We start from the raw sequence: 27,786 nt of genomic DNA, 5'->3' as shown, positions 1-27,786 counted from the left end.
TATATCTTTTCTTTTAAATCTGATCTTGTGCAGCAGATTAAAAATAACCCTGCAGAGATGAATGGCAGGCAAACTGTGAATCAGAGAGCCAGCTTATCCTATGCAGAATCTTGGGGATGCAGAGCCTATCCCAGAAGCAAGATAGGTACTAACCCAGGACGGGGCACACACTGCATTCACAATTTGGTAATGCCAATGTACCTTAGCATGTATTTAGACTGTGGGGGGAAACCAGAGTACTCAGTGAAAACCTCACAAAGACACAGGATGAACATGTAAACTCCACACACATGGCAGAGACCAGAAACACTGGTATGAAGTGATCACTGCATCATCACTAAAATTTCTAAAACTGGCAGAAAACGGGAAATATGACACCTAATTTCTGTTGCAATACAGCCAAGTTTTCATGAAATTGTTTCCAGATGAGTACCATTCGTCCCTGAGCTTCTGTGAGCACATAGTAAACTGGTAAGCACTTCAGTGAGGATTTTGCTGTTGCCTTTATACAGTACTTCATGTCCTTCTAGACACTGTATTTTTATTATGTATTTAGTGTGATGAAAATATATTAGTCATGTACATGTTGTTATGCAGGTGCATAAAAAAACTTGCAATTTGCAAATGCATATTGGGTCTCATGTAATTCACTGGTAGGCACAAAAAAGTTAATGTCTGTTTTTTATGATGATGGTTTCCAGGCTAAGTGCACTAAAACTCTTTAGTCACACTTACATGGCATTCTTAATAATGCTGAGTTTTTATTTACAGTATTTTCAGAAAGAAGAAAAGCAATGGCATTAATACCTAATGATAGTGGTTATGATTATAATGAAGACACTGACAGTGGCAACTCCTGCCAGTGGGATTGTGTGATCTTGGTAGTGGTCAATATCATAATTTGTGTCTTGGGGCTTAGTGGCAATGGATTGGTCATCTGGATCGCAGGCCTCAAGATGAAGAAGACCGTCAATACAACCTGGTACCTTTCTCTGGCTATTTCTGACTTCCTGTACTGTATCTTTCTCCCTGTAAATACTGCATACCTGGCCACTAACAACTGGATCTTTGGACTCTCCATGTGCAAGTTCACCTCCTTTGTAATGTTCCTCAACATGTTCAGCAGCATCTCCCTACTGGTCATCATCAGTATTGACCGCTGTGTCTCTGTGGTGTTCCCGGTTTGGGCACAGAACAAACGCACAGTGAAGAAGGCATCCCTCGTCATCATCCTGGTCTGGATTATTTCTATTGCTCTAAGTTCTCCTTCAGCAATTTTCCGGAAAACCATCCAGTATGGGGAAAGTATTAAGTGCTATAATAATTATGAACTGCATTCTAACCACTTGGCTGTTGTCTTGAGTCGGTTTGTGTGTGGGTTTGTTGTTCCTTTTTTAATCATTATCTCCTGCTATTCTGTCATCATCTGGAGAGTAAGGAACAACCAAATGACTAAGTCCTCCAAACCATTCAAGGTCATGTCTGCTCTGATAGGTGCTTTCTTCATTTGCTGGCTGCCCTATCATATTGTCCTATTGATGGAAACAAATGAAGATAATCAGCAGTCAGAAATATTTCAAATCTGCACAAAGGTGTTTCCTGTTCTTGCTAACGCAAACAGCGTCCTAAACCCTTTATTATATGCATTTATGGGCAGAGACTTCAAACATAAATGCTGGAGATTTGCTGTGTCTAAAATTGAAAACGCACTTGGTGAAGAAACTCAGAAAAAAGAAGAAATCAATTGTATGACACACAACACAGGAGTCAGCCAATATAATAGCAGATTACCCTTATAAATGTCATTCAAGTATTACTACAAGATGATATACAGTCATTTAAAATGATTCGGTTCCTAAATCTTTTGTTTTTACATTTTGATTGTTTATGTATATCTATTAAACTACCTTGCTACAAATCCAGCTACTGAAGTTTGCAAGCCGTAGGAATGGAAGGGATGGGGTTTTGTGACAGAATCTGCCATAGTGAATAAACTTAAAACCACGAAATCAGTTGATGCATGAAACATTTTTATAATCAGAAAGGCATACGCTGAATACTTGTTGCAAGGCTCCAGCTCATTATGAGATTTATCAGGCTAATATTTTACTGATGTAGCATTTTAAGCTTTAGACCAATGAGACGGTTGCAGCTCCTTTCCCATAAACCAGTTGCTTTTGTCTGTTTATATATTTATACTATTATATGGGAATCTAATGCTTAAAAAATCACTAACATCACGAAAAACCTATAATAATAATAATAATAATAATCATAATAATGAAGAATAAAATTCCTAAAGTATGATTCAAAAAGCCAGTCTCCATCGGAATTTTTAGAAAATGTTTAATTCCAAGTACTAACTCATGTCTAGTTGAGTTGAAGACCTTGCATGACCTTTCATTAAAAGGAAATACATAAATATTTACTATAAATCCCATCTATACAAATAATATACAAATATATTAGCATTTGATTATCATATGACAAGTATTGACTGTCATAATTCTGAACCATTTCCCTATTATTTAGTTTTGGATATAATACCATTCAAGATGAAGAACAGGGGGGTATTCCAGAAAGCTTGGTTAACTTACCATTTGGTAAATCTTAACCTCTGGATTGATATACCCCAAACCCGCATACCATGAGTATGTCGGTTCCAAAACACCTAAGAAGAGTAAGTTCAATCAACCTCCTATTGCTTACCCAGAGTTAATGCGCGTGCACCGTGCATACATAAAGACGTTTTCAATTGATCGCCGATTTCACGAGTCAGAATGGAAAATCAAAGTGAAAAACAGAGAGAGCGGCATACTTCACAGAGGCGGAGTTGGAAGTTTTAATGCACGCATATGAGGAATTCAAGCCAATAATAATGAAAAAAAGCAATACGGCTGCATCGGCTAAAGAAAGAGTTGGCTTGGCAAAAAATAACGGACAGAGTAAATGCGTGTGTATTAAATTGCAAATTTGACATCGCCTCCCCTTTTATTATAATTAAACACATAACCCTTCCGCATCCTTTTTACTGTTAAATCACTATGAAAGCATTTACTTTTCCTGCCATTCATTTCTTTAGGTTAAAATAACAATGTGTATCGACTAGGAATATATGGTTTCTTATTTAATAAGGTGTAAACCTTCTGGAGCCAGAAGAACTTTGAAGGAGCTTTAATAGGAATGTAGGTGCCATCAATGCACCCAATTATGAATGAATGAATGAATGCCTTTTATTGTCACTATACATGTGTTACATGTATTCCAAATTACATTTGGAAACCCTGAAATAGAAAGTCATATAGGGAAGTATCAAGTGTGTGTGTGTGCAGGATGAATACATGTAGGCTATAGATATAAATAGTATGACTATATATTAAATATGCATCATAGATTTTACTACAAAGGACAAACCTACCACTCTGTGGAATTCCTCTTTAATAACACGCAGAGCTTTATGGACAGGGAACTGTATAAACGTGTGTAAGAAGCGTTAAGTACCAGACATACTGTGCGAACGGCTCTACACACAGTTGCCTTTCCTATATGCTCTGCGTCGCCCATATTGTACAAAAAATGCCCTGACGCAAAAAACCGAAGTGCTATGCACAGAATGTTTTCTGTGCTAAGCGCAGACCCGCGGTTTGGGTTTGTGACATTTGCAATATGCGGTTTCAAGAGATGTTAAGTAAATGAACGATTCTTTTGAAAACTGATAACGCTTTTTCAAATAATCATTAGGAAATGACAAGACATCAATACGCGGTCTTATAACTCTCTCCCGGTGAAAAAAACCTTGTATAATTTATGCCTCCACGTTCACAGGATCGTCATCAAAAGGGCACGCCATGCTCAGTAACCTTCTGCAACAAACTTACCCTGGAACATAACCTGCTCAGTAGCAGGTTATCTTCAGAGAGTAAGCTGCTATGGTTACGTACATACCCAGAAAGTTAACCTCCGTTTTTGGAACCGAAAGTTGAGGTTATCCACTAACTTACCCTTAAACTTACCCGGGTATGTCACATAACCTGCTTTCTGGAATACCCCCCAGGGGTCACCAACCTTTTTGAAACTGGGAGCTACTTCACGGGTACTGAGCCATATGAAGGGCTACCAGTTTGATACACTCTCCTTAAATCATGTATAATAAACATGTTTTAAATGCTTTCTTTTAGATATTGCCATTTTCAAATCTATATAAATGCAAACGTGATTAAAGAAAAATCTGGTTGACATACCACTTGCTATACCAGAACTCAGTGTGCAGCGCCGGCTTGACGCCAGATCTGGGCCAGACCTGTCTTCTATGTGCCTGGGCCACATAGACCAAACCACAATCGGGCCACATCTGGCATGCCATAATGTAAACAGTGCCATCATTGCCAGACTTGGCCCATATCTGGTTGACATACCACTTGCCATGCCAGAACTCAGCCAGCAGTGCCGGTTTGACGCCAGATCTGGGCCAGACCTGTCTGCTATGTGGGTATCCACTAACTTACCCTTAAACTTACCCGGGTATGTCACATAACCTGCTTTCTGGAATACCCCCCAGGTGTGAATGGCTCATGCTTACGTTTATGCTTGCTTTGGACTAACCAATAAATTGATCGTTCACTCCAATGACAGTTCACTCATTCTCGTTGATCTTGTCTGAGGGATAACACGCATTTGTTTTCAAGCAGACTGTCAAAGGAATAAAGCAACAAAGCATTTTAGACTTTGTAAAGAAACCATATTAACTGCGTGTACGATACTTTTCAGAGCTGTCAGAGCGAAATGACTTGTGAATTAAATTTTGACACTGGTTTGCTTTTTGTAACAACGAATTACACACCGCAGGTTTTTTTTGTGATTTTGTGAGCGATCTTTGTGTTTGCATTGTTGGGTAATTTAATTAAAGGTTTGTATCGAGAATCAATGGTGGTTTTTATTGTATACTGGTAAATCTTCTTTTAGTTGGTGCACATTAGTTGGTGCACATTAGCCAACATGTATGTACATTTTTATAGCATGCCGATCGCGTCATCAAACAAATCGCGGCAATGCTGTTGTGTAAAACAAAACCACCAAAAACCCGTGCATGCACATTCTCATTTGTTAACGCACACAAATAAATTTCAAGCATATGTTAATACAGTATATTGCCGCCATATTGGTTTTCGGTTATCTCGATCATCGGTTATCTCGACGCTTTTTGGCAACCCCCTAGGCCGGCGACATAACCGGGTTCGACTGTATAATCTTTGAGTAGAAGTGTAAACACAGTGCAATCTAAAATATAACCTGGGGGGTATTTTCCATACGTCGTTTAAATTATCCGAGATCAGATGCCTCATCTTGGATGAGTTAATTGCTGGTGAAACTCATCCGGGATAAATTGGTTTTTCAAACACAGCTGTGTAATGGATTAGTTTGGCTGGATCCATTCATCCGAGATGATTGCGAGCGCCCACGCTGCTTGAAAAGCCCATATGTACTGTATCAAGTCTAGAAAACTTGATCAGCAAGTCTCTCATCGGCTTCCATGTCAAAAAACAGGGCGCAATTTTTCACGCAATCGGAGCAGGACATTTTATTAGAGGAATGTGATGAATTCAAAGATTTAATATGTACTAAAGGACAGTGAAGTACAAAAATATACTTCAAACTGGTAAACACGACATTTCATTCATATATATAGAAGGCAGACAAAACCTTTGGAAATTCTGGGTAATGTGAATATTAGTGAGATTTTTAAATTCATTATAGAACTGTAATTTTTATTGCGTATACATTACCTGCAATAGCATAAAATGCCTCTTTAATTGCCTGCACTAGCAGGTGTCCGGGAAAAACAATAAAAACCCCAAGGAAATATATCAGGCCCAACAGACTTTGCGAATTGCCTGGCAAACTTTACTCTCCAATATATTTTCGCATCGCCTACAGCATACAAAAAAATATCTCAAGGAAATGCACATTGTCTGTGTGGCTGTGAGATCCTGACTTCGCGTAGTTGGGCTTCTACTATACGGACCTAATAAATCTTTAAGATATATTATTCCATCTCGGCTGAAGCGGTATCTTTCGAAAATAATATCATCCGGCTAAAATAAAGGATCTTGCCGATCACACAAAACCCTCTCAATCTGAAATTCCTTTCTTGTTATTCGTGCACCGATTGCAATTAGTCGCTCATCCATGAATGGCGAGGCCATGACTGAACGGATTTCCATGCACGGACACTGGTTACGTGTGTGAGCTAATCATTATTTACGTAGAACAAACCTGCTCCGAGCAGGTTTGAGGATTTGGATGTGCTGCTATTGACGACACATCCAACAAGAGTTTTGAAAAACCGACCGATCCAGGATCATGCCGAGTCGTCAACAATTACATTCGGCTAAACGAGTAATCCACGTACGAAAAACACCCCCCTGCTCTCTTCAAGTTTAAAAACAAAAAAACATTGTTATCATCATTTATAGTATAAATTAAGGTAAAGAATCACACATTTCAATGAAAAACATCTTAAAGCTATGAATGCACTATACAACAAATATTTAAATTAAAATAGCAAGTATCTTGTCAAAGTACTTTGAATGCTTTTAACAGCACTGCATTACTCTGCATAATTAATGAGTTAAAGACATCAGTTGTTAATACACAAAACAATGTACTGGCTTTGACTGCAACACCATAGGTCAGTATTTCATGATCCAGAGTGACAAAAAATCTGTCTTTATTTACTATTATTAAGATGCACTCATCCCAGTTTGGGTCACACCATCTTTTGCACTCAACTTGATGACTAAAAAGATTATTCGTGGAGAAGTTAACCAATGTGTAAAAAATGTAGCTAACAATTAGAAAATATGGGGCAAAAAAATCAATAAAAATTAAAATAAATTGCTTCCACACTGACTGTTCTATCTGACTTATTTTGGAATTGTGCTATTCCCCCTAAGAAACTCTAACATTGTCACAATGTTACATCACAATGACTCTACTAAAAAAATCTGGATATCAGGAAAGATAGCTCAATCATGAAACATGCAATTGAAAATTTATGTTCTAAATATTACCTAGCGAAAAACTGATTTCACATGCATTCTACAAACTACAGTATTCTGCTGTACCCATGTGGGTCCATGACTATGATCAAATTATAAATTAAACAAATAATTGCTCTGGATTTATAAAAGAACATTTGTTGACTTAAATGTGAAGCTTTTGGAGTTGGGGACGAATCACATTAGAATAGGGCTGCACAATTAATCATTTTTAAATTGTGATTTTGTGAATTGTGATACCCCGATCTCATTCTTGCATGACACTTATTCTGTTGTGTTTGCATCAACAGGGAGATTTGCACCGTTACATCAAACCAAGCCCTCCCTTGTTCTTCCTTAGCTGTATCAACAAATGAGAGGACTATATTATGCCAAATAACAAAAAGTAATTCATTTTTTACTCAGAATCGTAAAGCCCTAAAAGACAGCCAGATCTCAGAGACTTCCCCCTTTGCTGTCCCTCTTTCCTAAATGTACATGATTAATAATAACTGCAACCCAAACCCAAAAAATGTCCCACCCCCCACTTCCTCTCACGTGGGTACTTTTACCACACTTTAGTAGCAAGATTTGAGCAACAGTCTGTTACAACTCGGGGCTGGGGAGGTCATTTTAACATGAAGAAACATTTGCATCTCCCAGTTTGGGGTATACCAGATCTGGCACACACAGCTTACAATGAGGTCTTGATACTCACAGTGATGTTTTATTTTTTTTATGTTTAAGCTTTTTTAAGTTTCAGCTTAAAATATTTAAGGCATGAACATAATACCAATTTGTAATTATCATAGCGGTCTCCTACAAATACAGACATTCCTCACTTAACAGCCGAGTTCCTATGCGCAGGTCATTATGCGAATTGGTTGATAAGAGAAGAGCTGCCCCTTGCCGATATTTCAAGCATTCTGCACTGGTAGGGGGTTTGTGTCAACCATCTATAGATATTGCTTTAATGTCACTTTTGCACCATTTATAACACTTTTTAGTATATTTATAAATGTTTATACAGTAGCATAATGTATACTGTAATAAACAGAATAGAGGAAATTAATTCTACACACTACTTAGGTTTGCATACTGTAAATACAGGTAATAAGTTTTATTCATTCTGAATAAAGAGCAGGTTTAAAGGAAATTCCAACTTGATAACTGTTTTAATTTTAATATAATTGCTTGATGCCGAGACGCCGCACTGCCGTTTCCATGACCAAAGTTCTCGTACAGCTTACCAACTGGTCGGAGAGCTGGTCGTAAGTCTGGGTAGTTGTTAAACAGGTAGGTCATTAAGTGAGGAAAGTCTGTACAATAGACACTGAAAATAAGTTTATCTATCATGTACCCCTTGCATTGGTGTGTTAACTGCATGTGCAATAGTATTGCAAACTGAAGTATTCTAAAAGCACCTCTATATACAGTACATGTTTACATAGCATATATTCAGTCTGCTAGCTAAATATAAGGAGGTAAGGGCAGGAGAGAGGAGGAGGTGAGGAAAGAAGATGCTGTCATCTTGGACGATATTCCTCTGGGACCCCTGACAACTTTCTCTGTCTCAAGGCATGGTCCACAGTCTTGATGAAGTCATTGATGGTAGCCCTCATTTTGGGGGTATATGGGTCATACTCCAGCTTACGCAGGCCAGATCGTTTGAAATTGCCATCCTTCTGGCCCTCCACACATAGCAGCCGATCCTCAGACACTTGCATGCCCAGGGAGACCACCATACTTTTCAGCTGGACGAACAAGTCCTTCTTCAACTCTTCAAAGTGGACCACGTGAACCTTCTTCCCATATCTCAGCCAATCCAGGGTATGGGAAGCCCACCATGGAGCATAGCTTTTAACAAATTCTGGCCACTCTGCAAAGGGTTCAAGATAGGTAGATGAATAGACAGACATTCACAAACAGTCAGTCAGTCAGTCAGGTACGATATTTGAAAAATCCCTGTCATCATTAGTTAGCTACATTTATTTGCACTAAAAAGGCAAATAAACAGTAATAGTTGTGACAGTCCGTTGGGTGGACAGACAATCCACCCCCTGCTCACCTGTAGCCACACCTTTGATCTATTTTGCAATAGAAAACAGAGCCCAGTTTAATATTACTGGTAAGAAGGTACAAATAAATGAATGGGCTAGATGCTCAACAGCTTTGATTGTAGCAGAATACACGTATTGGTGTTATGTATTCAGAATACAAAAATGCTTTTTCTGTATTCAGCTTATGTTATGTATTTAATAATGCAAACACTTTATCAAATTGAAGCCAAACACTTTTAAGTTCATTTCATCCCCTTAAAATCATCTATACATTTTTAAGCTTGTATTGCTCTAATTATTTTCTTTTCTGGCTGTCCATGTAGTGGGCTTTGCAATTATAGCACTTTTTGGCTCTTGACAATATTGTCACCATTTGAAATGCAAAAAAGTAGAGGATGGTAAAAACTTTTTTTGTGTCAGCTGTGCTTACCAACCAGAAAAAAAGATTACACTTAGAGTTTTTCCGAAAAGGAAAAAAAAAAACCTACAAGTACTGTATGTGACTTGCTAGCCAAGTTTGCATTACTAATTAGCTTACTTGTAAAATGGCTGCCTTTTGTTGTAAAATGGCTGCCTTCATGTTTATGTTTCAGTGCCTAAACATTCTCAGATAATGTAAATGAACATTATGTTGCACTCCTTTTTGTATTAGTAATGTTGAATGCCCTTGCATTTGATGAACAGTAGCAGCAAAACTTTTACTTTATGTGAGAATGAAAGTGCTTGATACTTTAATTTAAAAAATACTAAGTAAAGCATAAGTCTCCATTGCTGAACTGTTGACTGTGGTTAAAAGTGTGGGCAATTGTTTTTTTCTTTTCTTTTTTTTTACTTTTTGTTCATAAAAAAATACCTAAAGCATTTTATAAAACATAAAAACACTTTCCACTCATATACCATACCAGTCAAAAGTCTGGACACACCTGCTTCATTTTAAACAGTACAACCAATTATAATTTATTTTAACTTCTAAACAATTATTTTACATTCTGAAAGGGCCACAGTGGGAATTTAAGGGCATCAGAACACCATTCATACTCTTTCAAAGAACGCCCAGGAATCTTTTAGGACCTCAGCATTACATCTTATCTGAAAGACGACACCATTTTTACAGCACAGAGTCGCCATCACTGCACTGGGGTCCACTCTGACCACAGGACAGGCTTCCCTGTTGGCCAGACCAACACCTCTTCCAGCAGCAGCCCGCTTTCATTGTTGGTCTCCCATCCAAGTATTGGCCAGGTCCCAAACCTGCTTAGCTTCAGATGGGTTTCCTCATAATTTCAAATAATAGGCCTATATTTTTTAGCCATTCATTACAAAGCTAGTAGTAAGATAGAAGTCATTTACTTTTCTCTGGTTGAAACAATGAAGTTCATTTGCATAGCACTCAATATTTTGTATACTCCAAACTATTTTGTGTAGATAGGGCCCCATAAATGCCTCTAACCCAGGGGCCTCCACCCTATTAATCTGGCCCTAGGTATACCACCTTCAAAACACAATTTAAAACAGAGCTTTAAAAGTTACTCTCAGCTTCCTTTATTTGAGCAATGCTCAGTTACATAAGAACATAAGAAATTTACAAACGAGAGGAGGCCATTCGGCCCATCAAACTCGTTTGGGGAGAACTTAACTAATAGCTCAGAGTTGTTAAAATCTTATCTAGCTCTGATTTAAAGGAATCCATGGTTTTAGCTTCTACTACACTAGCAGGAAGACTATTCCATACTCTAACTACACGCTGTGTAAAGAAGTGCTTCCTCAAATTTGTTTTAAAATGTTCTCCCGCTAATTTCCACTTATGGCCACGAGTTCTAGTATTTAGACTAATATTGAAATAGTCATTTGGCTGAACAGCATCCAGACCCGATAGAATCTTATAGACCTGAATCATATCCCCCCTTAGTCTCCTTTGCTCAAGGCTAAACAGATTCAGTTCCACTAACCTCTCCTCATAAGACATTCCTCTAAGACCAGGAATCATTCTTGTAGCTCTTCGTTGCACCTTTTCTAAGGCAGCAATGTCCTTCTTGAGGTATGGTGACCAAACCTGCACACAGTATTCTAGGTGGGGTCTTACCAAGGAATTATATAAGTGTAACATCACCTCCCTTGACTTAAACTCCACACACCTAGAGATATAACCCAACATTCTGTTCACCTTTTTTATTGCTTCCCCACACTGGCGAGAGTGGGACATGGAAGCATCAACATACATAACGAGATCTTTCTCGTAATCAGCTACCTTTATTTCAGTGGAACCCATAAAATATCTGTACTTTATATTTCTGCTCCCTGCATGGATTACCTTACATTTATCTGTGTTAAATTTCATCTGCCAAGTATCAGCCCATTCACTAATTAAATCCAGATCTCGTTGAAGCCTCTCTGCTGCTAGATCAGTATCTGCTACACCGCCCACCTTGGTGTCGTCTGCAAATTTAACCAGTTTACTGTATGTATTTGTGTCAATATCATTAATGTAAATTAGGAACAATAGTGGTCCTAAAATTGATAGTTTGAAGAATAGGCGCTCTCCTTGCTTCGGAAGGAATGGGAGAATCCACCATGCATTCTCATTGCACTGTCCAAATCGAAGGCTTACTTTTAACACTTACAATCTCTTGGACATAACAAGGAAAAAATCTCCACCATCATCTTCTCTTCCAGTGTGTGCTACTGCCTTTGACCACACCCATGAAGAAAAGGCATAGGCTATACGTGCCAGCATATAAGACACTTTTCACCAAATAAAAGTCCTGGAAGAAATGTTTGTGTTCTCCACATATATAACTCACCTTATAGTAAAAGGCAGAAGCAATGAAGTAATTCATATTAAATACTGCATCAACTAAGAGAAGTGTTTAACATCTCAAAATTTTCTCAAATTTTACACTATTCAAAATAGCCTTCTTTTGCTTTGATGACAGTATTGTAGGCTCTTGGCATTATTTCAACCAGCATCCAGATATAGCCCCTTAGAAGGCTTCTCTAACAGTCCTGAAGGAATTTCCAAAAGTTCTGTGCACAAGTCTTCTACCTTGCTTTTACTCTTCAGTCCAACTCATCCCAACCACACGGTTTAAGTTGGGGATTGTTGGGGTCAGGTCATCTCTCGCAGAATTCCATCATTTTCCTTGTTCACAAGATAATACTTAGTACATAACTTCAAGGTGTGTTTAAGGTGTGTTATCTTGTTGATTTTCAGTTGTCGTGTCCAGACGTTTGATCAGTATTGTATATGTTAGTTTCTAAACGTATTCTAATACAGTGGTACCTCGGGTTCTCGAACTCACTAGAACTCGAATTTCTTGAAAGTCGAACAAACCAGTTTGACCTAGAACTCGATCTGAATATCAGAAGTCGAACCGTGAACGGCGACCTAATATAAATTGTACGCGCCAGGAAATGAGTCATACTACAATGCAATTCTTACTTGAATGGCTTCTTCACAGACTGGACGATTAACCAAATAAAGCAGCGCAACATTACAGTAACTAACAATAAATAAACCACTAACTTATGTGTACTATTAGAGCATTTATGTCATTTATTTAAACTTTATTTTACCGGGTAAATTAACTGAAAATCAGTTCTCACTGCTTTACGTGATATTCGGGAGAAATAGCAGATTACGCATCGGAACTGCCTGAAATACAAATGTCATGCGTGTAACTAAAACTCTTCAGCCAATAAGGGCAAAGGTGTGTCGTGACGGAGGCATTTCCAGTTTGTGCATCCGGGTGAGAGGTCACAATGCATCTAACCGTAATGCATTGCGTCAGGATCAGAATGCGTTTCTTTAAGCCAGCGCTGTAAGCAACTCGAACGCACCCAATGACCGGACTGGGGAAACAAACTGAAACGCGGACTTAATACAGAGGACTAATTACAACAACCAGAAACAGCTGATCACATGGGGATCCCACACGAGGTTAACGAGGGGGTGTGGCACACGGAAAGTAATAACGCATAGCCGGTACTACTTGTATGTTTAAAATCCCTCCACGCCAACAAAGATTACCGTTTAAAAATATGGCAATAAAATGTTTCAAATTCATATTCATGTCCAGTTTTTTTCCTTATGTGGCAAGTAGCCGTGTAATAAGCGGGATAATGTACTGGTAGCCGGTAGTCATCGCGAAATAAGCCCCTTCAGTGTGATACAAGACCCTCCACTTCGCGTCGGGTCCTGATCACACTGTACCCTTACATAGTAACCATGAATATGTTCACGCGTCAGATACTTGTGCTCCATCATCAGTGTCACAGCGCAACATGGAGTACCACAGGGATCAGTGCTTGGTCCTTTATTGTTTTCTTTCTACATGCTGTCATTAGGAAATATAATGAGAAAACATAATATTAACTATCACTCCTATGCTGACGACACCCAAACATTTCAGTTACGCCTAACAACATTTATTGCCACCTTAGCTAATTGCTTTAATGAAGGCAAGACCTGGATGATTGAAAACTTTTTATCACTAAATGCTCAGAAAACCGAGGTTCTGTTGTTTGGAGGCAGGTTTGCAGATAGGAATTTTATAATCTCCGCAACTCCACTCCAAAGGGCTGATCATTTCCCTCAGTAGCTCAGCCCATAACCTAGGTGTCATCTTAGATACAAACCTCTCATTCAAATCACATGTCAGTGCATTATCGAAGGTGTGCTTCTTACAACTATATAACATCGCCAAACTGCAACAATTTCTAACTATTCAAGACACAGAGAAATTTATACATACCTTTGTATAAAGTGGATTAGACTACTGTAATGCTCTGTTATCTGGGAGCACACACTGTAATTTAAATACCTTACAGTGTATTCAAAATGCAGTAGCTCGAATTGTCATGCATAGCAGGAAGTTTGAACACATATCCCCTGTTTTTAGTTCCCTGCATTGGCTTCCTGTTAGGTTTAGAGCTGACTTCAAAGTTCCTACCTGACAGAATTTCTTAAAGTTTACAAGCATGTTCTGACCATCCATGCTCTCTGCCTTCCCATATGTCCGGGTGGTGCCTGGGGTGGGCACCATCTGAGCTGGAGTCCTGGTTCAGTCCCATGGAGGGGAGACATCGCGAATGGGACATACAAACTGTATCATTGTGGATGAAGCCTTCAGTGCCACCCTACACAGTCCAGCAAGGAGAAGATTTATTGATGGACTTTGGCCATCCTATACAGGCCAACATGGACAACGGACTCATTGACGGACTTTGTCTTGACCCATAATTAAAGCTTATACCTAGCCTTTAGCAAGCTAATTCACTATTTTCTGTTTTCAGTACTGTTATCATGCCCAGGGGGGTTGGAAGGCCAGTTGACCTTGGACCCCCAGAGGTTGTCTTTCTCCTTACTTGGGAGTTTTCGGTTCCTCTCCTCCGTTGTTATCTGGCTTTCTTTATTTAATTTATTTCCTTCCTTTCTCTCTCTCTAATGATGTTTAATGTATCACAACAGATCCACATAAAGTGCCTTGGGACAACTCTGCCATACAGAAAGGCGCAATATAAAAATAAATTGAAATTGAATATGATAAATTAAAAGTAATATTACACTTATAGACACACCATACAGGCATTGTAGATATAAAACTAACATTAAACATTTACTTTAAATAATGCTATATCAAACTAGACTTTAACAAAACAGCAATAAAATGAATATACTAGCATCCCTAAAAAAGAAAAATGTCAAACATTGAGCTCACTAGGTTAGTGTCAAACTACATATAATGACAGTAGTTTGTGACACAGTTGATTGGGGGTTCAAATGACACCCCCACTCGGCATGTTTGGAATTTGCATTTTGCATGGGTTTCTTCTGGTACTTCAGTGTCCTCCTGCTTTCCAAAAACATGCAGTTAGGCTAACTCTCATCTCGAACTTGCCCGGAGTTCATGAATGTGTATACAAGAGTGTATATATGTGCCCTGCGATGTACTGACACTCCATCAAGGGTGTACCCCAGCCATGTGTCCTGTGCTGCCTGGGACAGGCTCCAGGCCCTCCCTTGAAATGGATGCGTGAATTTATATATATATATAAATTGAACAGGTGTTCGTAATAATCCTTTAGGTGAGTATATATACAGTATATATATATGTATATTAGTGCTGTCAAACGATTAAAATTTTGAATCAGATTAATCAAAGGGTTGCTGTGGATTCATTTTGATTAATCACGATTAAATAGGCCTGGGGTTGGGGCTCGATGGCGAGCGCCTGGTGGCCAGGCCTATACCCATGGGGCCTGGTCGGGCACAGCCCGAACAAGGCACGTGGGTCCCCCTTCCAATGGGCTCACCACCCGTAGGAGGGGCCATAGGGGTCGGGTGCATTGTGAGCTGGGCAGTGGCCAAAGGCGGGGACCTTGGCGGTCCGATCCTCGGCTGCAGAAGCTAGCTCTTGGGACATGGAATGTCACCTCTCTGATGGGGAAGGAGCCTGAGCTGGTGCGCGAGGTTGTGAAATTCCGGCTAGATATAGTCGGGCTCACCTCGACGCACGGCTTGGGCTCTGGAACCAGTCTCCTTGAAGGGGGTTGGACCCTTTTCCACTCTGGAGTTGCCTGCGGGGAGAGGCGCCGAGCGGGGGTGGGCATACTTATTGCCCCCTGGCTGGGCGCCTGTACATTGGGGTTTACCGCGGTGGACAAGAGGGTAGCCTCCCTTCGCCTTCGGGTGGGGGGACGGGTTCTGACTGTTGTTTGCGCTTATGCGCCGAGCGGCAGTTCAGAGTACCCACCCTCTTTAGAGTCTCTGGAAGGGGTGTTGGAGAGCATTCCTTCTGGGGACTCTCTTGTTCTGCTAGGGGACTTCAATGCTCACGTGGGCAATGACAGTGAGACCTGGAGTGGCGTGATTGGGAGGAACGGCCCCCCCGATCTGAACCCGAGTGGTGTTCTGTTGTTGGACTTCTGTGCTCGCCACGGATTGTCCATAATGAACACCATGTTCAGGCATAAGGGTGTTCATATGTGCACTTGGCACCAGGACACCCTAGGCCGCAGTTCGATGATCGACTTTGTAGTCGTGTCGTCGGACTTGTGGCCGCATGTCTTGGACACTCGGGTGAAGAGAGGGGCGGAGCTGTCAACTGATCACTACCTGGTGGTGGGTTGGCTCCGCTGGTGGGGGAGGAAGCCGGCCAGGCCTGGCAGGCCCAAGCGTATAGTGAGGGTCTGCTGGGAACGTCTGGCTGAATCCCCTGTCAGGAGGAGTTTCAACTCCTACCTCCGGCAGAACTTTTCCCATGTCCTGGGGGAGGCGGGGGACATTGAGTCCGAATGGGCCATGTTCCGTGCCTCCATTGTGGAGGCGGCTGACCGGAGCTGTGGCCGTAAGGTAGTCGGTGCCTGTCGCGGCGGCAATCCGCAAACCCGCTGGTGGACACCAGTGGTGAGGGATGCCGTCAAGCTGAAGAAGGAGTCCTATCGGGCCTATTTAGCCTGTGGGACTCCAGAGGCAGCTGACGGGTACCGGCAGGCCAAGCGGGATGCGGCTTCGGCGGTCGCTGAGGCAAAAACTCGGGTTTGGGAGGAGTTTGGTGAGGCCATGGAAAACGACTTCCGGACGGCTTCGAGGCGATTCTGGTCCACCATCCGGCGGCTCCGGGTGGGAAAGCGGTGCAACATCAACACTGTTTATGGTGGGGATGGGGTGCTGCTGACCTCAACCCGGGACGTTTTGGGTCGGTGGAAGGAATACTTAGAAGACCTCCTCAATCCCACCGACACGCCTTCCGATGTGGAAGCAGAGTATGGGGACTTGGGTGTGGACTCCCCTATCTCGGGGGTGGAGGTCGCTGAGGTGGTTAAAAAGCTCCTCGGTGGCCGAGCCCCGGGGGTGGATGAGATCCGCCCAGAGTTCCTGAAGGCTCTGGATGCTGTAGGGCAGTCTTGGTTGACACGCATCTGCAGCATCGCGTGGACATCGGGGGCAGTGCCTCTGGACTGGCAGACCGGGGTGGTGGTCCCCCTCTTCAAGAAAGGGGACCAGAGGGTGTGCTCCAACTATAGGGGGATCACACTCCTCAGCCTCCCTGGTAAGGTCTATTCGGGGGTTCTGGAGAGGAGGGTCCGCCGGATTGTCGAACCTCGGATTCAGGAGGAGCAGTGTGGTTTTCGCCCCGGCCGTGGAACAGTGGACCAGCTCTATACTCTCCGCAGGGTTCTGGAGGGTTCATGGGAGTTTGCCCAACCAGTCTACATGTGTTTTGTGGACTTGGAGAAGGCATTCGACCGTGTCCCTCGGGCAGTCCTGTGGGGGGTGCTCCGGGAGTATGGGGTGCCGGGCTTCCTTTTAAGGGCTGTTCGGTCCCTGTATGATCGGTGCCAGAGTCTGGTCCGCATGAGCGGCAATAAGTCGGACTTGTTTCCGGTGAGGGTTGGACTCCGTCAGGGCTGTCCTTTGTCACCGATTCTGTTCATAACTTTTATGGACAGAATTTCTAGGCGCAGCCAGGGCGTTGAGGGTGTCCGGTTTGGTGACCTCAGGATTAGGTCTCTGCTTTTTGCAGATGATGTGGTCCTGTTGGCCTCATCAGACCGTGACCTTCGGCTCTCGCTGGGACAGTTCGCAGCCGAGTGTGAAGCGGCTGGGATGAGAATCAGCACCTCCAAATCCGAGACCATGGTCCTCAGCCGGAAAAGGGTAGAATGCTCTCTCCGGGTCGGGGATGGGATCCTTCCCCAAGTGGAGGAGTTTAAGTATCTCGGGGTCTTGTTCACGAGTGGGGGGACGATGGAGCGGGAGGTCGACAGGCGGATCGGTGCGGCGTCCGCAGTGATGCGGGCGCTGCATCGGTCTGTCATGGTGAAGAAGGAGCTGAGCCAAAAGGCGAAGCTCTCGATTTACCAGTCGATCTACGTTCCTACCCTCACCTATGGTCACGAGCTGTGGGTAGTGACCGAAAGAACGAGATCGCGAGTGCAAGCGGCCGAAATGAGTTTCCTCCGCAGGGTGGCTGGGCTCTCCCTTAGAGATAGGGTGAGGAGCTCGGTCATTCGGGAGGGACTCAGAGTAGAGCCGCTGCTCCTCCGCATTGAGAGGAGTCAGATGAGGTGGCTCGGGCATCTGATTAGGATGCCTCCTGGGCGCCTCCCTGGTGAGGTGTTCCGGGCATGTCCCACTGGGAGGAGGCCCCGGGGAAGACCCAGGACACGCTGGAGGGACTATGTCTCTCGGCTGGCCTGGGAACGCCTCGGGATTCCCCCAGAGGAGCTGGAGGAAGTGGCCGGGGAGAGGGAAGTCTGGGTTTCCCTGCTGAGACTGCTGCCCCCGCGACCCGACCTCGGATAAGCGGGAGAAAATGGATGGATGGATGGACGATTAAATATCATTCATTTTTAATCTATATTAATAACATTTCATTTTGCATGAGAAAAACAGACTCAAGAAAAAAGGCAATATATCTGCACTTAACATGTTTATTGAACATCTTGAACACGAGTCGGATGCATTTTATAAGCCACAGAAGTGCAATACCATGGACCCATATCAAAAAGCAAGATTTTTTGCTTAGCCGGACAACTTGTCGTATTTAAGGTACCTCAGTTGAAATGGTCTTTATCTTCGTTCACTTACAATTAGCCCCAACTACCGTAAATCCGACAAATAATCTGACTAATCATGAAAAGTAGTGCTTAAACAGTATAAAACTACAACTTTCCCTTCTGTTGATAAAGGCCGCAGCCATCTTGGATTCTGAACTCGGGATCCTCTGTGCCAAGATATTTCTTGAATCTCCGAGAAACGAAAGCGCGCATGTCGTCACTTCCAGCTTCAAAACTCGGATTCCGACTCGGAATACGAGTTCGCAGGGTAAATGGAACGCACCAAAACTGCCCGAAATGGGTTTCCAGAGACATTTCAGGGATTTTGAGTCATTCTGTGCTGCAGGTGGGTTAATCGCATTCAAAATTTGATCATGATGATGGATTAATCTGCGTTAACCTGTTAATTTTGACAGCCCTAATACAGTGGTACCTCGGTTCTCGAACTTAATCCGTTCCGGACTCCGGATCAAATCCTAAAAAGTTCGCGTTCTGATTGAATTTTTCCCATAAGAAATAATGGAAAACCAATTAATTGTTTCCCGGCCCCCCAAAATTACACCTAAATGTTTTTTTGTTTTTTTTTAGCATTTAAACACAAAATGAACAGGATAAAACAAGAAGAGCATTTTTTTCTTAATGGCTTCCAAAACGATAAAGATCTTATGCCAACATTACCCCTGTCCTGCCCCGATCGTCCGCTCTTTCCGTGTGCCACGCCCCCTCGTTAACCTCATGTGGAATCCCTGCGTGATCAGCTGTTTCTGGTTGTTGTCATTAGTCCCCTGTATTAAGTCCGCGTTTCAGTTTGTTTCCCCAGTCTGGTCAATGGGTGCGTTTGACTTGCTTACAGCGCTGGTTTAAAGCAACGCATTCAGATCCTGATGCAATGCATTACGGTTAGATGCATTGCGACCTCTCACCCGGCTGCACAAACTGTAACCGCCTCCGTGACGACATACCTTTGCCCTTATTGGCTGAAGAGTTTAGTTACACGCATGACGTTTGTATTTCAGGCAGTTCCGATGCGTAATCTGCTATTTCTCCCGAATATCACCTGAAGCAGTGAGAACTGGTTTTCAGTTAATTTACCTGGTAAAATAAAGTTTAAATAAATGACATAAATGCTCTAATAGTACACGTAAGTTAGTGGTTTATTTATTGTTAGTTACTGTAATGTTGCACTGATTTATTTGGTTAATCGTCCAATCCGTGAAGAAGGCATTCAAGTAAGAATTGCATTGTAGTATGACTCATTTCCTGGCGCATACAATTTATATTAGGTCGCCGTTCACGGTTCGACTTCTGATATTCAGATCGAGTTCTAGGTCAAACTGGTTTGTTCGACTTTCAAGAAATTCGAATTCTAGTGATATCGAGAACCGAGGTACCACTGTGTATATATATATCTTTTTTTTCTTTCAAATTCCCACTCAAAATCATAATTTCAGGTACTTTTGAAAAAGGTGTTCAGATGAACATTTTCAGTGTAGAAAATCATCCATGTTTATAACCTGTTTATGAATCATTGCTCTGGAGAAATCAATAAGATGGAAATTAAATAAGAAGGAATGGAAGAATGAAAGTAGAATCCTCTTACCTCTTCCCTTCCAATGAGCCCGTGAGGCAAATCCAATATGGCCACCGTACTTGCGGTTAAACTCAGCTATGAGGGCTTTGTATGGGTTGCGGATCACCAGAATGGCAGCATCAAAGGCCTCAATTTCCCTCCTGCCACTCTCATGGGTCTTGCTGCAGATGGTCCTTCCGCTCCTCCAGTGGTCCTTCTCTCCTCTGAATCCTTTTCCCCCAAAGGAAGAAGAGCCAATGGGGTTACAGTTAGCATCAGTGGGCACTCTCACTCCCTCCTTGTCCCATACATGCCCGATTATTAAACATCACCATCAGCTAAACATGGAGGACAGGAAGCCACTAATTATACAAAAATCTAGGTCTATATATCCTAGTATTTTCTGCAGGTATTGGAAGAATAACTTCCATTGACGTCCTGTCCACAGTGCTCCCTGCTTCATATCCTATGTACTGAATAAGTGGTTAAGGAAGATGAACTGATCACAAAGTATAATTTGTTTGTTTGTGATTATTTGTCATTGTACCACAGCACACAGTGCACAACAACGAAATGTGTCCTCTGCATTTAACCCATATGTGACTTTCTTGACATAGCAGGGGGCAGCTAATTCAGTGTCCGGGGAGCAGTGCTTGGGGACGGTACCTTGCTCAGGGTACCTCAGTGGTGTCTTGCTGGTCGGGGATTTGAACCTGCAATCTTCCGATTACGAGTGCCCTTCCCTAACCATTAAGCCACCACTGCCCACTCATGGCGTCCTACTTCATGCCTGCTCAGTATTCGCTGATTTGATGCTCCTGAGCTTTGCCTTAATGTACACATCTGTCTTAAGTATATTGATACACACATGATAACCATAGGATTTAGTTCACATTCCAATGTGACCATTAGCATTGCTTAGTTGAGGTAGTGTTCATGCAGTACAGTACTTTGACCAACAGGCTGACCTTTGTTGTACAGGGACCCATCAAAGTAGTAGCTGCCTGTGTAATAGCCGGTGGCCAGCTCAATGAGGTGACGCGCCCAGGTGTTCCCCGCACCGGGAAAGCTGGCCAGGGCCAGAAGCTGCTTGGAACGTTCTGGAAGGAAGCGCCGGTCCATGCACCGCTTGTCTGGTATAAATGTGGAGGGTTGGGATAACACAAAATCATTGAACAAATGCTAGAACTCTTACTAAACAACAACAGCAACATTGTGAGCCACTGGGACAGAATCCCCTTCGTGCCACAGCCCGATTGTGCAAAGCTGAGGTCTGAATGCAATCACCTAGCTTTAGGTATAAAAAAACTGTCACCCAACCAGCAGCTAAATTCTGCTCACAAGGGGCCAGGTGATACCACTTCATAGCTAAAGCTTGGCATTAGATGGATTAACTGCGTACTGCATTGCTGAAATATAAGCAACACGAGTTAAGGACATAGTGAGATAGATAGTGACAGAAGTGTCACAAGATTTATGCGGGTGAGGGGGGTGGTGAGTCTGATTTTGAAAGTCTAATTTTAATGAAAATGCATAAAAATTCAGTATTTTAATGAATTGGCATAATCTAGGGGTGGTACAGTGGTAGAGTGGACGGCAGGGATGCCTCATGTCACTGGTACCAATGTTTGATTCTCCGACCTGGCTCAATGTGCGAGTTTGCATGTTCTCCCTGTGATGTCTCCATTTTCCCACAGACTTGTGCATAAGTGCAAAATGGTGTGTGTGACCTGAAATGGGTTCACACAGCTAAAATAGCCCAAGCAATGCCCCTGGAGGTAGAGATATGATTTACTGATCCCAAGAGGAAATCTGGTTGCAGACTGGAACTAAGGTGCATAAACTACACAGATACAAAGTCATGATGCAAAAAGATATAGGGGAAACAGTCAATGGTTTTCACAACAAAACAGCTGAGTCTCAACACTTTATGCCCCACCCCCTGCCATTTTTGCAAAACTGTGAAGAGGAAACAGACGATGACAAAAAATAAACTGCGTGCATCCACATATGCATTTTGGGAAGTGAAAGCTCAGGGGCAGCGACCACTTTGGGTCAATGCACGATAAGTGTATGAAAACTACTAAAATTTCACAGAAAACCATAAAACCTCCTATGTATAATATTTATATACTTTATATAAAATATGGTGCATATTGGAATGCATGTACTTTCCGTGCTGCACTTCCTGGCGTGCACTAGCTTCTCGTCCCCCAGGGAGGTGATACCTTGCACTTGTGTTTGGTAAACCACAAAATATTCTTCTGTGCCACAGCTCTCGAAATCATCACCCTCGCAGTGGTGCTTGCACAGCTCCTCTTCCTCAAGCTCATGCAGCGTGAAGTGTGATGTGGGATAGCCACAGAAGCAGCGCTGACCCCCCAAAACTGCCAGGGACAGCTCCTGTAGGGAGGGGCAGAACGGGTGCAGGAATGAATAGAACCCAAACTCCAGAGACAGCCAGTCCAAAATCCATGGCTATTATAATATACATCAAAGAAATACCGCAACAGGTCCAATAAAGGTCTGTTTATGGGGCAACAAGAAGAGTAGTTTGGTTCTGATATTCTTATAACAAGGGCCCATTTGCAAAGGAATTAGAACCAAGGCTGAATCTAATATGACACACGCTGGCACAGTCCACCAAAGCTCAGGAGCATCAAATCAGCGAATACTGAGCAGGCATGAAGTAGGACAACATGAGAAATGGAAATAGGGTCCAGACTGAGGTGACCTACAAAGCCTCCCTCACCTTCTCTGTGCACAGGTCCACACATTTGTCCACGGACATGTTCATAATGACGGCGCTGACAGGCAGTGCCAGGGTCACATCCTTCGGCCTCCGGAAGCAACCCTTAAAGGTGGCACTTCCATCTATAGGAATGACAAGGACAGAGACTTTGCAGTAGGTATTTCTGAGGTCTGCTGATGGCTGTGTGAGGTTTATGACACCCTTTCACCTTGCTGGGCACCTGAGCAATGCCTGGACAACGGAAGCGTTAAACTCAGCTTTAAAGCGTTAAACTGAGCTCAGAAGTAAAATTACCCTTGACAACAGGATTAAATGTCTGAAACTATCCTCTAGTTTTTGCTATTACTAGGCATTGCTGCGTGATTTTTGTGGGTTACGTCTCAAAATCTGATCATTTCCAGTTTGTCACAGCTACAATTTTTCTGCTAAGTTCCGTCTTCACAATTACTGCCTTCACAACACCAAGAGACTTCTACAGCTGCTGTTTCCTTCCTTTGCTACCATTCAGCGCTGCTGCTTCATTTTGTCTGAAAATGAGGGTCAGGTCTCATATATTGTTTCATCAAGTGCTTTTTAGATGTATCACATTCACAAGGCCATGTTGTCTGCTGTCACCTTTCCCTTCGCTGCCACTAAGCAGCGCCGCTTCAATTTTGGGAATTTTGGACCAATCTGGCTCAAAAATTAATTACTTCCAGTTTAGCACCCATCCAGTGTCTCTGCAAAAAAAAAAAAAGATCTGCCAAGACATTTCTGAATTGTAGTCTTAATGGGATCAAGTGTCAAACCTACCCTTGTTTTGCTATTACTATGTCGCGTTGCTTCAATTTCGGGGAGATCTCAAAATGTAATGAATCTTAGCAAATAATTGCCTTATATAGCAAAGCATCTGCAACAGCAGACTGCTGCTAAAACCACAAAAATGTATGGTCATTCAAAGAGGTACAGGAGTTATGAGGCTCTGAACTTACATACTGGAATTACTGAAATTATACACTAGTCTCACTCTCCTTTAATCTGGTTATTTAATAGAAATAGCCTATACCTGAAGTGTACCTTTTCGTGGGATTTTTCCTTTGTCTTGCAAGATAAAGTCTTGTCATTAATAACTTTTTATACTAATGAAACAGAAACTTCTCTTTTCCAGTAGATTAACAGATGTAATGTGCTCTGCAAACCTGACCAGTAGCATGCCTGAACTTCACTTGCTGTAATGTCTCTGTCCCTCCTTTCATTGAAGTGGAAAGACCCAAATAAGGTTTGAAAGGGGAGCTACTAAATAAAAACCACAGAAGCAAAATGGAATATTTAAAACAGTGTCAGCATTTGCTTCTGCCTCCTTTGCCACGCCATCACAGAAAATGGTAGGGGGACTCCTGAAAACTAAGGATAGTTCCTGCAGATATATGAGACTGTCTAATGCTGTCACCATGCAGATGGGACTGTACAGCACGACAGGATGTTTATTCTGGCCTTTTCTCATGCTTGAAGGAGAGTCTTTAGTAGACCTCAAAGCTCCAGTGAGTCCTAGGGGCTACTCACCATAGCAACCACCATCATGATGACAGAGTTGAGGCTGGCACCGCTGCCTGACTGTGGGACTATGGCCTGTTCTGATCTGCTTTGAATTCACACAGATCTGACTTACAGAACCTGGAAAAATGTTTCCTTCTTGAACCCATTATAAACACTGGCAATTATTGGCTATTCATAAACAGGCACAATGGATGCAAAGACAGCGACAGTTCTCAGACCTAGCATATATGTACACCAGAGTCAAAACAAGAACAGCAACATAACAATGGATATAATGCAAGCAGTGGACTAACATCAAGGCAGCTCGGTGTAAGACAGGAAAAAAGTGAAACAGGGCATTTAGGGATAAAAGATCTTACACGGCAGGATGTATTGCCCGAGCCCTATGCAAATTAACAAAGATCTGAAGCATTGTTTCTAACCTGGTTAATTTTACCGGATAACTAAGTCCATGTCTACCCAGATACTTTCACACCATTCAGTTTGGCAGCAATGCATTCTAAAGTAAATGGCCTCATAAGTTTAGGAATCCTTAATACCTTAAAGAGGAGCTCTTGCATCAAACCATTATAAAACGTTTTCTTGTGTAGAGAGAAGGGGCCAAAACTTACAGCGCCGGACAGATTCTTGAGCCAGCTCCAGGCGGTAGATGGAGAGCCGGTTGGTGCCCCCACAGACGGTGCCCCTCTCTCCTGAACATTCCATGTTGCAGTCACTCTTGCTGGCATTGGATGCCTGGATCTTGTGACCACAGTAGCATTCGGCTCCAAACTCCAGTCCTGCGTACAAGTAGCCTCTGGAACCATGGGGGGGGGGGGGTTGAGCATTACACTTTCTAGAGTCGCCCAGACAACCTCCAAAAGTGCCTGAAAATATTGCTTGGATGACTGAAACACTGCTATTGTAGCATTGGTGAGCTGGCTCCCTTGCAGGGGAGCTCATTTGCATCTCCCAGCATGCACTGTTAATGTAAATGATCATGTTGTTCCCCCAAAGTAGTGTTGTATACTTACCTGCATTGTATGAATTCCTTCTGCAATCCTTGCATGTCTTGTAAATACTTACCATTGTGCGACCTACATTTTGCGATGTGAGTACCCCTAAGTTTCCCCCATTGTAAGTGTCAGTATACTTTATAATGCAATTCACTCTTTCCTATTGAGGGTTTCAAGAGTCTTTTCAAACTCGCAATCAAGGGCAATGGCTGGGTTCAGTCGACGGTGGCCTTCCACCTGGGCCAGATGCTCAATGGCAGAGCTCTCCAGGCCCTCATCAACATTACCCTGGAAGCCCACGTACAATTAGTAGATTTCAAGGCAGTGCTTAAACAGCAATTCTAGAGAGGTACAGAAGAGGGCCCGACAGCTATTCGGCGTTAAGCAGTGCCATAAAGGCAAGCAACTGGGAGTGCTGGCCAACGACATCACCGCACTGTCTCCTACCGCAATTACCCAGTGACTGTTCAGGAGGATCTGAATCTACAAGCCTTCCTCATTGCCCTCCTTCCAGAACATTTGCCGCAACAAGTATGCCTGCTGGGTCCAAGCAATGTGAGGCAGACATTAGCGGAGGCAGAGAGAGTTTAAGCGATCCTCCACACAGCGATCCAGGAGGGCACTCTAGTGTGTTCGGCAGCCCCAGACAATGGCAGCGACTTCCTGATAAGGCTGGCCTGGGACCACAAGTTCCAATCATCTGCTGGGGATGCGGGAAGAAGGGCCACCACACACGCTTCTGTCTAGAGCAAAGCCATTGGGAAAATGAGTGGGGGGCAGCTCAGTGAGGGAGACACTGCCCCGCTGTCCCTCCGACCAGCATGCCCACTATGACCATCTACCCCATCAAGAAGCTCAGCAATTTGAGTAGCCCCTTCCTGCCCTGCATTGCTGCATTGCCATTATTGACAGCAGCTCCACCATCTCCATTGTCAGGGTAGGTCCTTATGAAAAGCCGTTGTAGCCTGCTGATCCAGCTGGGGCAGTCACACTTCTTGCACAAATTCTGGCTTGGTCCCATCAAGGATGACTGCACTGTGGGAATGGATCTCCTCACCAGGCAGCGGGCGGTCTTCAACCTGCAACAGAACACCCACCCTGGTCAACTTGCCCACATCAAACTCACCATCAGCCTGGTCCATGATGATGTTGGTGACTGAGGAGGCAATCAAATCATGGCCTTGGTGACAGGTCTAAGCTGCAGGAGCTGCTGAAAGAGTTCATTGACATCTTCACTGCCCATGATGAGGACTGCACGCATGACAACCTCTGCCCTCACTGACTCCCACTGCTGAAAATGATTGCAGCAGAGCAAAGGGTCCAGGACATGCTGGCCTTCGGGGTCATCAAGCCATCCTTCAATCCATAGTTTATCACCACTGTCCTGGCCAGGCAGAAGGCCGGTGACTGGCAGTTGTGCATAGAGTGTTGCAGGCTCACCGCAGTCACCAAAACAGACTCCTATTCTCTGCCGCGTATGGATGACACCCTGGACACCTTAGCTGGCTCGCAGTGGTTTAGTTTGCTGGACCTCTGCAGGCAGGTGAAATTGACACTGGAGGCCCAGGAGAAGATGGCCTTCATCCTGGGGAATTGCCTGTGGCAGTTATGGGTTATCTCCTTCAGGCTCTGCAAAACCCTCGTGACCTTTGAAAGGCTCATGGAATGGGTGCTCGAGGGGATCTAAGAGAGCAGCTACATAATTTGCCTGGATAACCTACTTGTCCATGCCCACACCTTTGACGATGTAGCGTCTAATCTTTCGGTGGTAGTCAGGGCCATCCAATGGGCTAGAGGCTATGCCTGTCTCTGCACCAGTCCTGTCGTGCCCTGACCCAAACCTGCTTTACATAATAGACACGGATGCCAACAACACCAGTATAGGGGCGGTCCTTTCCCCGACATGACTAGATGGAGAAAATCCATCACTTACTTCCATCGCTGTCTCAGTAGGTCTGAGAGAAACTACTGTGTGACGTGACAGGAGCTCCAGGTGGTTGTGGCAGGACTGACCCACTTCCATTCGTATATCTATGGCAGCCAGTTTCTCCTGAGAACCAGCCATAGCTTGTTAACCTAGCTCATGAGCTTTAACCAGCTGCAGGGCCAGGTGGTGAGGTGGCTGGAGAAACTGCAGTCCTACCGGTTTCAGGTCCAGCACTGGGAGGGCTAGCTGCGCAACAAACACCTTGTCCTGGCATCTATGTGGGGGGTGGTTGCAGGCACTGTGGGCAGCTGGAGTGACTGATGGAATCTGTGCTGGGAGTTGGCCCCA

The 27,786-nt window shown here is 43.3% G+C and overlaps 2 protein-coding genes across 12 annotated transcripts in view; one reads left to right on the top strand and one right to left on the bottom strand.

Moving 5' to 3' along the window:
- The first annotated feature begins 392 nt into the window (after positions 1-392).
- On the top strand, positions 393-4,920 carry LOC111844482 (chemerin-like receptor 1). The gene is made up of 2 exons (XM_072709076.1): positions 393-471; positions 772-4,920. Exon 2 carries the CDS (start codon positions 795-797, stop codon positions 1,797-1,799), a length of 1,005 nt encoding a protein of 334 aa, XP_072565177.1. The 5' UTR covers positions 393-471; positions 772-794; the 3' UTR covers positions 1,800-4,920.
- A 1,534-nt stretch (positions 4,921-6,454) lies between these two features.
- Positions 6,455-27,786, bottom strand: part of wscd2 (WSC domain containing 2) — a 91,288-nt gene continuing 69,956 nt past the window's right edge. For all 11 annotated transcript variants that reach the window (XM_072709089.1, XM_023804374.2, XM_023804370.2 and 8 more), the window contains 6 exons: positions 25,128-25,312; positions 22,981-23,102; positions 22,457-22,631; positions 21,197-21,361; positions 20,259-20,459; positions 6,455-8,916 (listed from right to left, as the gene is read on the bottom strand). In XM_072709089.1, the coding sequence (XP_072565190.1) occupies positions 8,564-8,916; positions 20,259-20,459; positions 21,197-21,361; positions 22,457-22,631; positions 22,981-23,102; positions 25,128-25,312 (1,201 nt within the window). In that variant the 3' untranslated portion in view covers positions 6,455-8,563. The remainder of the gene's footprint in view (positions 8,917-20,258; positions 20,460-21,196; positions 21,362-22,456; positions 22,632-22,980; positions 23,103-25,127; positions 25,313-27,786) is intronic.

The sequence above is a fragment of the Paramormyrops kingsleyae genome, chromosome 2 (genome assembly GCF_048594095.1).
Source record: "Paramormyrops kingsleyae isolate MSU_618 chromosome 2, PKINGS_0.4, whole genome shotgun sequence".
NCBI lineage: Eukaryota > Metazoa > Chordata > Actinopteri > Osteoglossiformes > Mormyridae > Paramormyrops > Paramormyrops kingsleyae.
Note: the sequence above shows the minus strand (reverse complement) of the source record. Positions and strands in the feature narration are given on the sequence as shown.

Bases quoted from the DNA above. Each gene is read 5' to 3' on its own strand.
- LOC111844482 (XM_072709076.1), top strand. From the start codon at position 795: ATGGCATTAATACCTAATGATAGTGGTTATGATTATAATGAAGACACT.